At 38.6% G+C, this 12370-nt stretch overlaps 1 protein-coding gene across 2 annotated transcripts; it reads left to right on the top strand.

Annotated features, from left to right (window-relative positions):
• The first annotated feature begins 857 nt into the window (after positions 1–857).
• On the top strand, positions 858–11663 carry dnajb2 (DnaJ heat shock protein family (Hsp40) member B2). Of its 2 annotated transcripts, XM_080497584.1 has the most exons (11): positions 858–1121; positions 2831–2925; positions 4183–4292; positions 4378–4431; positions 4554–4670; positions 4800–4880; positions 5303–5435; positions 5797–5867; positions 6577–6873; positions 11110–11176; positions 11329–11662. In XM_080497584.1, exons 2-10 carry the CDS (start codon positions 2861–2863, stop codon positions 11136–11138), a joined length of 957 nt encoding a protein of 318 aa, XP_080353710.1. In that variant the 5' UTR covers positions 858–1121; positions 2831–2860; the 3' UTR covers positions 11139–11176; positions 11329–11662. The 2 variants fall into 2 exon arrangements, with proteins under 2 accessions (XP_080353710.1, XP_080353709.1); XM_080497583.1 differs by having other exon boundaries at positions 11110–11663.
• Positions 11664–12370: the final 707 nt, after the last annotated feature.

Genomic DNA, 12370 nt, shown 5'->3' with positions numbered 1-12370 from the left:
CAAAAAACCCCAACATATTTTACTTTTTATAATGCTCTCTTTTCAATAAAGTTATTTGTTTGTTTATTCTCCCTTTTATCTCTTTCTTGATCATCTTGATTTAATGTATTTCCCTTATTTCCTTATTAAGCACTGTAAATTTCCTTGTGTCTGATGAATGGTGCTATTCCTTTGCCATGTCTTAGTTCTTCTTGGTTTCACAGGAAGCTGTGGTTAGTCCAGTTTTATTTATTTAGTGTCCGACTCCGAGTCTTCACATTTGTAACATAAAACGGCAATGTTTCAAATCAAATGTACATGTTGGATCAGCTTTTTTCTGTTTGTGACCATTTTTTGCACAAATATCTCAACTGTGCAGACATCTTGACAACTACAAGGGTGTAACACCTCCTGACACAGAAGTGAAAAGGTGAGTATTTATTAACCCTAGGACATGATTGGTGATTTTCCTATTAGTAAGAGGAAGTTTAAGGGATTTAAGTTTCACACACCATGGTTTCAAACTTTGTAAGAGATATGAAGCACATCTGGATATAAAGCGATGTCATCACACACATACTGTAAAAAACTGTGATAATTTGTCTGTAATTGTCGTTTTTTGGTGTAATAATTGTCATATAAAGTTTCATTAGCATAACTTTCAAAGCACTTTTTTTTTATTAAGGTTTTAAAGCTAAAAGAAATTGACATTTTGTTTGGTGGGATAGGGGCAAAAAGGTTGCAACAGGCAGACGCGGGTGGGGTGGGCGGGGCTAGTGACATCACAACGCACGACGGCAGTAAGTTCTAGACGCTGCTTGTGACGTAGCGCGTGCCGCTAGAGCCTGCGCTCCGCTCTACAGGGCCGGGTTGTCCACACGCGCGCCTCTTCCTATCTGGCCACCGGCTGCAGACGGCGGCCGTAATTCCCGTTATAACGGAAACTCACGGCGCTGTCGTGTCGCCCGATTGTGTTTACGTGTGGGCGGAGGACCGGCGGACCGACAGAGGCGGTGTCTGTGCGGCTGTCAAGAAGAGAGGAGGGGAGCAACACCGCCAACACAACTAATTCATTATTATCATATTATTATTATTATCACTGTGACTGGACTGCCCGGTAACCAGGCCCGGAGACTCACACGGTAGGTTCCTGGCTTTTGGGACAAGTTTTGACTACGCACAGGTATTACAGTGTCGCTTCTTTTTTCTCTCTCCCGTTTTTTCTTTTCTTTTCTTTTTTTCGAGTATGGATGCGCAACTTCACCATAATAGGAAACATGCCACCGAAATACCAAATAATGTAATTTGCACCCTGTAGTTGAAGCACAGAATAGCGTCGCACCTGTGCCTCCGAGAGGAGCCTGTGTCCGGGGCTCTAAGCTCGTACAGGCCCGCTGTCCTGTCAGCAGCAGTTGCCAGATGCCTCGGCGCTAGAAATAACATAGTAATAATACTTGTGTGAGCGCATGGCTGCTCCCGAGGGGACCCAGAAAGTTCACTTTAGTTATTTACCTCCATTTGGAAGTCCCCAGGCCACTAATGAGATTGGTATGGTGGGTGGCATGTTGTCTGCAGCTATAAAGGAAGCACTGCTGCTGAGGTCTTTATTATAAGGCCATAAGTAGATCTGTGGAAATATTCAGTAACACTTTAGTGAAACCAATTGAACCACTATCTATTCAATAATGCATTAGTTCATATTTCATTTAAATAACAAAAGGTAAAAAGTTGCAGATTCGAATGCTGACAGCTCACCCCTGAGGGTCCCTGAACATGACCCTTGACCCCCAACAGCTCCCTATGTGATTGCAGCCCATTGTATGTATATTACCAATAGGGGATCAATAAAGGACAGTCAATAGCAAACCTCCCCTCTCATTGTCCTGATTTTATAGACAATGTACACACGTCATGTTAAAATCAGAACAAGAGACACGTAGGCTTTTAACAAATGAGGCAGTAACAAATGTCCTTTAACATCACAGGCGGAGGGAAAAAGGTGAAGATGTAGGAACTTCACTTTTTAAAATTCTCATTTAAGTCAGAGAAATGTAATTTTAGCTCATTCAGAAGCTGTTGTCTCGCTCACATAGTTTGGCATGTTGTTGTGGTACCATAAAATGTTGTTGGGATGCCATATAATGTATTTTGGCTGTTTATCCCAAATAATTCACTTCTCTTTCTCATGAATCAGAAAGAAAAAAATATAAGAACCACACTGACTCTGACATTGTTTTCATGGTATTGTTGACAAATCATTACTCCATGCCTATGGAGTGCATCATGAATTATTTTTTGAGATGTACCTTTAAAGGAGACCACAGGTTAAGTTATGTTAACTCTCAGTCTTATAGCAAAAGCTAGAATTGGACAAACTGAGCAATACTCATATTCCGTACACCTGCATGCAGATATGGGATCTGTTCTTTAAGTGGAATGCATTTTGTCATCAAATGTTATTTAGGAATAATTTCTCATGACGTAAAAGTATTCCACATCTTGAACAGTCACTGGAGTGATATTTCTAGTTATTTTGACTGAAACTTTGGGTTGTAGATGCTTTTAGTTTAGTTTATCAACAGTCACAGACACTTAACAGCAATGCTTTCATCAAGCATGGCCTTATTTAGTTGTTTTTCTGGTGTATCTGACGACAGTGTTGCTCACTTGTCTGTAGATCTAAAAAAAAATGTCATGGAGGAATTTTTCTTTTATTTGTGGCTTTTGGAGAATACCATGCATACCACTGTCATGAAGAATGTTTCAAATATGCAGGAAATGTGTATCCACAGACATCAGAGCACAGTTTTTTTAATCACTCAAATGAAAGCTTGTCCCAAATGTATTTCAGGCTGGTGTCTTAAGGAGTGACAGGAGCGCCATGGTGGACTACTATAACATCCTGGGAGTGTCAAGAACAGCCACTCAAGATGACATCAAGAAGGCGTGAGTATACTGAGATTGTTCTGAAGTATTCAGAATAATTGTAATAAGCCACACAGTTCAAAGTTTCCATTACAGTTATACATCATTCTAAATAAGCTGTCAGATTATAATAGCATTTGGAAATTATCCCACTTTGGAAATACATGGACTTTTCAACGTTTTTGGTCAAAAATATTCTTTGAAATGAAGACATACACTGCAGTTTAGGCCAAGTAAGACAAATAATTTTGTTGTATTTGATTAGTATAAAAATCTGTGGCCTTCTGTTGCGCAGTGAGAGGAGTTCATAGACGACCATTGTTGTGGTTGTACGGTGACCAACAGCCTGAGATAATCTTCTGTCTGGAAGTCATTTCATTACACTTCACTGTTTTACTGCTGCTTCACGCTTACTAACAACCAATAGAAATGCAGCAGCAATACAAACAATACCAGCGTTGCACCAAAACAATAGTTTGCAGTTTCTCATGAAGGTGCAATGCTGAGGCATTCTCTGTATACTTCCATACCAAACTTTCTCTCTGGACATGAAGGCTTCTCGAACCATGGCTTCATTCTTTATGGACTTTGTTAATTTCCTGAAGGCATATGCACATACATGACCTATAGCAGTGGTTCTCCAACCTTTTTACATTGTGTACTACCTGAGAAGATTATAAACGCCTCATGATCAATCTGAACATCCTCAAGTGGAAGTTAACTGAATTAGTCACGGATTCCAAAGGAAAGTTGTTTACACCTAATATGAAGTTATTTTATTGTTGTTGGGAGCCACACTGTCCTCTGACACCGAAGCACAGCATCTCTTTGTCTCTTCCAAATAAGGCAATCCTGTTATTATTTACATTTAAGAAAGATAATACTAATTGAAAACCTCTTTTTTTTTTTTTTGTATTCTAAGCTTTGTAATATTTGCTTTCATTTAAAAAATAAAAAATGCTTTTCGATGCGTATCACAATTTGACACCCATTTATGAAGAGGATCATGTTATTTTTGTGTCATGAAATGCGTCTCAACTGGTGTCTCCGTCCAAACTTACTGCTACACCGAAGTTCATTTATAAAGCTCGCAATTTATAAGTAACGCAATCAGCCGATGCCTCTAAAGAAAATATAAAATGGTGCATTTCATCTAAGGCTTTGTTTTCTTTGTGTTTGTTCTTCCCAGTGTGTCAATGCATCATTTGCCCATGTTGAGTTGGACACATGTGTTGGTGTTTGTTTATGTCTCTGTTTGTGCCGGTTTTGTTTGTTCAGGTACAGAAAGTTGGCCTTGAAATGGCATCCTGATAAAAACCCAGACAACAAGGAGGAAGCAGAGAGAAAGTTCAAGGAACTTGCAGAAGCATATGAAGTCCTGTCTGACAGTAAGCCATGCTTATAGACATAATCACGCTTATGATGAGGAAAAATGGATTTCCAGTGATGTATGTGGGTACTTCTTTTTGGCAGAGAGCAAACGCGATGAATATGACAGATTTGGAAATGACAGAACACGACAAACAGGTCAATGACTCTTTGGGATTCATTATCCTTTTACTTTTGATCATCATTTGAAGGGAACATTGAATCGTGGTTCCTTCCTTCCTTCCTTCCTTCCTTCCTTCCTTCCTTCCTTCCTTCCTCAGGACCATCCAGTTCAGACTTCCCATCAGATTTCCCAGGATTCACCTTCACATTCCGCAGTCCAGATGAGGTGTTCAGAGAGTTTTTTGGTGGACAGGATCCCTTCGGGAACTTCTTTAGTGAGTTTTGAATAACATCCACTCAACTTGTTATGTGATAAATAATAATAATAATAATAATAATAATAATAATAATAATAATATTAAAAATTCACATTCATGCATATTGCCTGTTTTTGTCATTTTCAGATGACTTCCCCTCATTTGGAGGTTCATCTCGTCTCGGCCCCAGTCGATTCTTCTCTTTTCCTTCAACAGAAAGATCAGCATGTATAGTACACTGTGTATTTACTAAATTATTGCAGTTTTAATTGTGGGCAAATTTAATGTATCAGACTTTTTCGTCAGCATACATTGAATCCCCAATTGTTAGATCCACTATACAAGATCAATATTTGATGATTATTATTCTCTAATGATATTGAGAAATACAATGAGGCTAACAATCCACCATATTTATATTTTCCTGGACTCCAGAATACATAATTATGAGAGATTTAATGACCTGTAGTTATTGCTTATTAATTGGATATCTCAAATAATCAATTTTCAGTTTTAAACCAAGCTGCTTCATGTTTTTTAAATCAATAACCTGTAAACCATGCCATGAATCATCAGCTTCTCTTCTCTTCTCTTCTCTTCTCTTCTCTTCTCTTCTCTTCTCTTCTCTTCTCTTCTCTTCTCTTCTGCAGTTGAATTTACCTCCTTCTCCTCTTCTATGGGGGGCCTGGATGGGATGGAGGGCCTGGGTGGTGGGACGAGCAACTATAAATCAGTTTCTACATCTACTCGCATCATCAATGGAAAACGCACCACTACCAAAAAGTATGTCATCCTCCCGATGATCTTCACGACCTCACTTTTGATATCGCATTACAAACATCACAGTAAAGTGGTTCGCTGGTTTGTGGAGTGGTATTTTCTGATTTTAAGCTTTTTTGCAATTCAGAATTGACTGTGATGTTTTTTTTTGTGTTTTTTTAATTCAAATGTGACAAAATTGTATAGTGAACACATTTTGTTTACAATTCCATGATTACATAATTTGGTTGCAGCCAGACAGTTGAATGTTTTCTTCTGGATTTATTCAATACGTTTTGTTTTTATACACTGCTGATACTTTTAAGTGAATCATTTTGTTGCCACTTTTTTAATATAATAATTATGTTTGTATTTTTTCTTGAAGGATAAAGGAGAATGGTCAGGAAAGAACAGAAATTGAGGAAGATGGAGTGTTAAAGAGCATCTTAATTAATGGTAAGCCAATGCAGACCTTTGGCACAAACAGACAACCCTAAAAGAGACTTTTGCAGTTTTCTCAATTCTTTACACACATTTCTTGAAAGTGGACCTCACACTCTCAGAAATGTTGGCATCTATTGCTCTAAAACAGAAGAACTCACATGTTGTCTTTTTGTGCTAAAGCAGATTCCTAATTGTATAGCTGTGTGACTTTAGAATTGTCTCGTGAAAACAAGACATTTTCTTCATGAATTAAATGCAGAGAATTGTGTGGGGTGTTTAAAAAAAAAAAGTGTAGTTTAGAACTGAAGTTTGGGTGTAAAACAGGAATTGTGCTTGTACTTTAGCAGAATTAGCTCACAGTTTTAGTGTATGAGTTACATGGTGTGGTCATTGTGTCTCAGGTACTAGTAATTGTGTGTAAATAATTGAGAAAAACTGTAATAGTTCCCTCTTCACTTTATTTACTTCAGGCTTCCAGAAAAGCATTCTTGCTAATGTGAAAAGTGAGAAGGTTTTGAGAAGCGAGGCCTCTTTTGCTTGGTTCATTGATGTACTACAGTCGTATCGAAGCAGAAGAGGTTTTAGATTCTTACTGTTGTAAAAGTGCTATATAACTTGCCCACTATATGTTACTGCTCTTCCTGTTCACTTACATAGACGTTCTGTGTTGTATTAATTATCATATTGACACTACTGTCTGAATGGCTGTGCTGTTTCCCAGGTGTGGAGGATCAAATGGCCCTTGCTCTGGAGCTGAGCAGACGAGAGGGACAATCGAAACAATCCCCTCAAAATCCCCAAATCCACAACAGGCCCCCCACAGAGCCGGACAGATCCCAGCGCAGCCATTACCCTGCAGCCACACGCCGCTCTTTCAGCTCTGCCCCCTTCTACAACTGCGAGGTTGCAGGAGAAAGTGAGGAAGATGAGGAAGATGAAGACCTGCAGATGGCTTTGGCGTGCAGCCTGTCAGAAATGGAAGCCCAGCAAAGAGCTGCTGCTACCGACTTCATATCAGGTGCTGGGGGAGGGGGCCGAGCCAGCAATGACAAAACTAGGAGCCATACACAGTGTGGGTTTGGAACAGTCACAAATGTAAAGGTGTCCATTGGTGGGAGGGTTGCTGCAGAGGAAGAGGGTCAGTTTAAAATGGGCTCAGGGGCTGGTGAGAACTGGGCACAAGAGACAGGCTCTTCTTCTGAGTCTCCCACAACTGCCAGCACCACGCCACTGAGCCAGTCCAGTGATGAGAGGTTGAAACCTGCAGACAAAGGCAGTGGGGTCAGTGTGAAAAAGAAAAACAAGTGTGGGTGTGTGCTGTGCTGAGTGTGACATACAGAGTATATTTGAGATGCCTTATTTTACTCATACTTCCTTAGTGTTTTGCCAACGACCAGATCCTAACATAATGTGATTACTCATATCTTATTTTAAAACAGTACCTCCACTGCAGTTCCTCCAACCGTAAAATACACTGCTTTTTTAAAATAATTAGAGACTGACTGAAAGAATATAGAGTTTTTCTTTAAAAAAAAAAGTATGCTTTTGAAATAATGCAAATAAGTGGGAACAAATGTGGAATTTGAGCGAGGCTATAAGTGATGATTCCTGATAGCTTCAGGAAAATGTTATTAACAGAGGGCCATTCAAGATTAGGATACAGTATTTGGTTTATTTTGAAGTAGGTGTTGGTTTAGTCGTAGGATTGAACTTTACTAATGTAGTCCTAATAAAGACAGAAGTACGTGTGCGTGTGTGCGTGTGTGTGTGTGCGTGTGTGTGTGCGTGTGCGTGTGCATGTGTGGGTCAGTTGAGACCCTGCCATAGAATTTTCTCATTCACACTCTCTGGCAAACAGATTGTATCAGAAATGTGTTACACTCATCGCAGTCGGAAACAATAGATCACAATCACAGAATGGTCACAGAACATTCTGTGGAGATTTACAAAACCGGTGAACGTCATACTCATACGCACCCACTTTGCAATGATATATTACACAGTTCACCATATTCACATGGTATGACACTTAAAATCGGAATTAAAGTGTGACTAAAAGTCTATACCACATGGAAACATGTTAGTTTGACTGAAAGTGAAGTTTTCAAGTCGAGCTACTCCTGTGTGTAAACAGATCAATCAGACTGAAACAGGAAAAAGTGTTTGGGCATTCGGTCGAACTTTGCACTCAACCTTGACCTATTTTGTTCTATGACGCCGGATGCCAACCTGTCCCATGTTCTTATAATGAGAATTTATAAGAGTGCATCTCGCCACCTGTCATCACTGAAGTGACATGATTTCAACAATACGTCGATTAGACTCCAGACGCTGACAATTCAATATGTCAATGAAATGCTGCGCGTAAACATATTGATTTTTGAGTCGTGGTGATCCAAACGGGTAGTGGTGCATACATACTGAGAAGCTGCAGTAATCTAGAGCGCAGATGTTAACAAAGGTACAATATTTTCACATTTTAATTAGTTATTTTAATTATTGTTTATATAAACCAAACACTTAAAATGAAACAACACTCATGTTGTCATCTCAATGACATCTATGTGTTGTGCTGCAGAGATCCCTAATTCTAGTTTTCGAGCTCATAAACAAGTCTTGAGATGTCCTGTCTAATGATATTAGGTCACAGCTTAGTCCAAAAAAATAGTAGAAAAATAAGATGCCAATTTGTGGTTACCAATGATAATGTAAATATAGATGAACATTTTAACAGTTAACTAGCAACAGTCACCAGCTAGATCAGTTAATATGTTTGACAACGAGACATACTGTCCTTGTTTGAACAATTCCAATGATTCTTTTGTGGTCCAGCAACAATTATTTTAATTTGGTTTGTATACGTGCCACTGTGGTGACGCTAAAACCTGAAGAAGAAGTATTTCAGGCTTACAACTTATAAGATATCAAAATCTCATGGAAATTCAAATGCCACTTGTAAAGATTTCTGAGAGCAGGACTGTTTACACATCATTTAGGCAAGACAGTGCCACAACTTAATGCACAGAATGAAATGTAATTTTGAAAATGTTACCATATTTTTACCTTTGAATGAAAATACGTCAGTATTTGTCTTAATGCACTTTCCCCAGAAATAGAGTTACACGAGATGATCAGATTGTGAATTGCTATTTGGGCTCAGCGCTTTATAAGGAAAAATAGTCACGCACATTGCAGAATGACTTAAACTCCTGAAGCAATTACATATAATGCAACAAAGGAAGTCTAATGGTGCCTTAACACATTTGAGTGGTTAATATACACGCTGTACTTTATTCACTTTATAAATATGAATGTGCCACATTGCATTAACAAATACATGTTAGTCAATCAGTAATGTGTAAATGTGTAAGTGGGAGTGTTGTGCTTTGAGGAAAAATCAAAGAGTGGCGGCTTTTGAATTGTGATGGCTGTGGCATTGTCAGGACAAAAGCTGAGTTGAAAAAAAAAAGTTTTTTTCTTGGTTTGAAACTTGTATAGGGAGGCGCTACTAACTGCCTCAGTCAACATTTCTCAAAGTGACTCAGAAAAAAGTAGCTAGACTTCCACTTTCAGTTGTAGTTTTTTTCCTTATGTGCCAAATTTCTACAACAGAAGCGCCTCCATATAGCTCCTTTTGCTTGAGCTGGTTAAAAAAATGTATTATGACGATGAGGTACTGCAAACTATTGTGCTTTATTTCTAACATTTTGTGTGTGTGTGCGTGTGTGTGTGTGTGTGCGCGCGTGTGTGTGTGTGTGTGTGTGTGTGTGTGTGTGTGTGTGTGTGTGTGTGTGTGTGTGTGAGAGCGTGAGCGTGAGCGTGAGCGTGAGAGCTCAGCTCTTCTGGATTAAACCCAGTCTTGCCTTCTTGTTGAATATAGTGAAAGTATTTTGAGTTATATGTTGAAACACGAAAACCTGTTTAAATGAGAATGCTTGTTTTTTTTAACATATGCTTAACCAGAGCTGAAAGAAACATCAAATCTGAAGATGCTGAAAATAAATAATGTGTATCATAAATAATATTTAATATTTTTACGAAGACGTGCCTGTCTTAATAATCCATGGAAAGTGTCACAGGCACTCGACTTGTTTGATTTATCAAGAGTCACACATTATTCAGGTGGTTTACATCGCATTACTTTTCACTTTGTTTTCATTTAAATGTGGCTATTGCGCAACCGTGTGTGGCAGAGAGGTGATTAAGCCCCTGATAGGAATCAGGTGTGCTGCATTACCTCTCTGCCCATAAAAGGAGGAGTCGCCCAGGTGGGGGAACAGGCTGAAAAGTTGTGTGCAGGTGTTGAGTGTGGCAGTTGTGTTTGCCACTGCCGGGTTCCCCCACAAAGATGCATAGTCAATGTTTCCATTCACCGTTATTTTATTAAAGTGGAACCAAACCAACACAAAACTCTTGACACAGCTTTTCAGCTTGTCTCCCGCCTGTCACACTCTGTGATGCAGCACACCTGATTCCTATCAGGGGCTTAATCACCTCTCTGCCACACCATGACTCTATTTTTGAAGAAGTTCAACTATTATTGTTTTGATGAATGGGGGATCATTTATCATTTATTCCTTTGCAAGGAGCTATAAATCAGTGTGGAGTGAGAGTGAAGGTGATGGAGGAAAATGTGTTTGTTATTTTTAACTAATATAAGCCTGTATCTGTTGTATTGCAGTGAGCTGCTGTGTGCTCATGTAATTTTTTAAAAAATATTTCTGAATTTGTTTAAAGGGAAATAACAAATAAAGATTTAGCTAAAAGATTATCTGATATATTTGATTTTCTTTCTATAACATGGTGCTAAAAGTCTTTTATTTGCTACTAATTCACACGGACACATTGCGTAGATATAGTGGTATTGTTTCATCTACAATCTCATCACTGAGAAGTTTATAACATGTTACAAAAAGACATTGAGAATCATACAATTATTATTTTTTTTTTGCTTCAGATTGTATTTTAAGGGGCTTCATTGGAACAGATCCACTTCCCCCACTGGACTGACTGAGCAAAACACATCTAATAAATGTAGTCAAAAATCTAAGTGAAGCAGAGCTCCTAACTCACCCATCAAGAAATTTAAGTTGAAAATAAGCTGGAATGCCATCGCATTTTCTTAAAAATCCCACATTTTTACAAGTAACTATATTGTTTTGCATTATTGTAGTACAGGAAATGCATTGTGCTCATGTAATAAATAATTGTGTCCCTCATGAATTTGTCTTACACTCGTTGCTTCCTGTTGCAGACTCAGACTTCAAGGCCTTCTCAAGTTAACCTGATTGGCTCATGCTGCTCTGTGCCCTAGACCTGAGGTAAAGAACCAGTGTGAATCCTGAACCACCCTGCAGGTTTTCAGCCTTTCCCCATCCCCACAAACTCAACGTAGATCAGATCAGGTGACGCCTTTTTTTTTTTTGCTGCACGCAAAAATGTGTAACATGTCCTTGTGCATCTGTTTTTGCAGGTATCAAATATCCCTTCCCCATGATGCACTTTTATCTCTCTGTGGCTTCTTACCGATGGAATGGTTCTTGAATATTGTATTTAATATAGTTGTGTGTGTGTGTCTGCGTGCGTGTGTGTCTGGATGTGAAGCCAATAACTGGAAATCTTGTATTTCAAAACCCAAGGAAATAATTAAAATTATATTTGAATTAAACTACTGAATTTAAATTTTCTTCTGGAATTCCTGCACTTGATGTGTAGTTATCATAAAAAGAGCAGAACAGGAGTTTAGTCATTTGTGCTTGCTGGAAATGATGCACAATAAAAACTAAAGCACTCTATAGAAATCAGAGAAAATAAAGAATTCCCTGCTGAATACTCTCAATCTGTGGTAATTCATTGATGCATTAAGCAAATTCAGGATTGTTATTATACAGTCATAAATAAACTAATATATACATTTTGTCTTACTGAGGTATTTAAATGTTCTGGAACTGGCCCTTCTCATGTCTGTATACGTGCCACTGCACACTCAAACACACAAAAGATGGGTGTGTCTTCTGCTGCATCACATCACAAATTTATTTAGATCAAGTCAAAAATACATTTTTATAGATATTTTCTATTTGTCTGCTACATGAAATAAACACAATCATCAAGATGGATTATCTACAGTAATCACAAGGAGGTACATTGAGAGACAGGAGATAAAGGGATTCTCTATTTGAGAGAAAGAGTGTTGCCTCTGGTCAGCACATGTCATCCATTACAAAAGGAGTAGCGCTGAAAGCAAACAATCATGTTTTCTGAACAATTCTCAGAACAAAACAAAGTGTGCCACAAATCAACACAGGAGACAGCAGGGCACAGTATTCTGGTGGACACCGAACAACACATTCAGAGAGTGACATGGAGGAAATCCTTACTGTCCCAGAGTGATGGATGTCCTTCACGTGCAAATGAGTCCATTCAAAGGACGGTGCAAAGTAATCTGATACTCAGAGCAGCTCAAACAAACCTTCCGTGTTGGTGGTAAATGATCTCTGTATCAGTGCTGATTA

Source organism: Blennius ocellaris, assembly GCF_963422515.1.
Source record: "Blennius ocellaris genome assembly, chromosome: 6".
NCBI classification, from domain to species: Eukaryota; Metazoa; Chordata; class Actinopteri; order Blenniiformes; family Blenniidae; genus Blennius; species Blennius ocellaris.
Note: the sequence above shows the minus strand (reverse complement) of the source record. Positions and strands in the feature narration are given on the sequence as shown.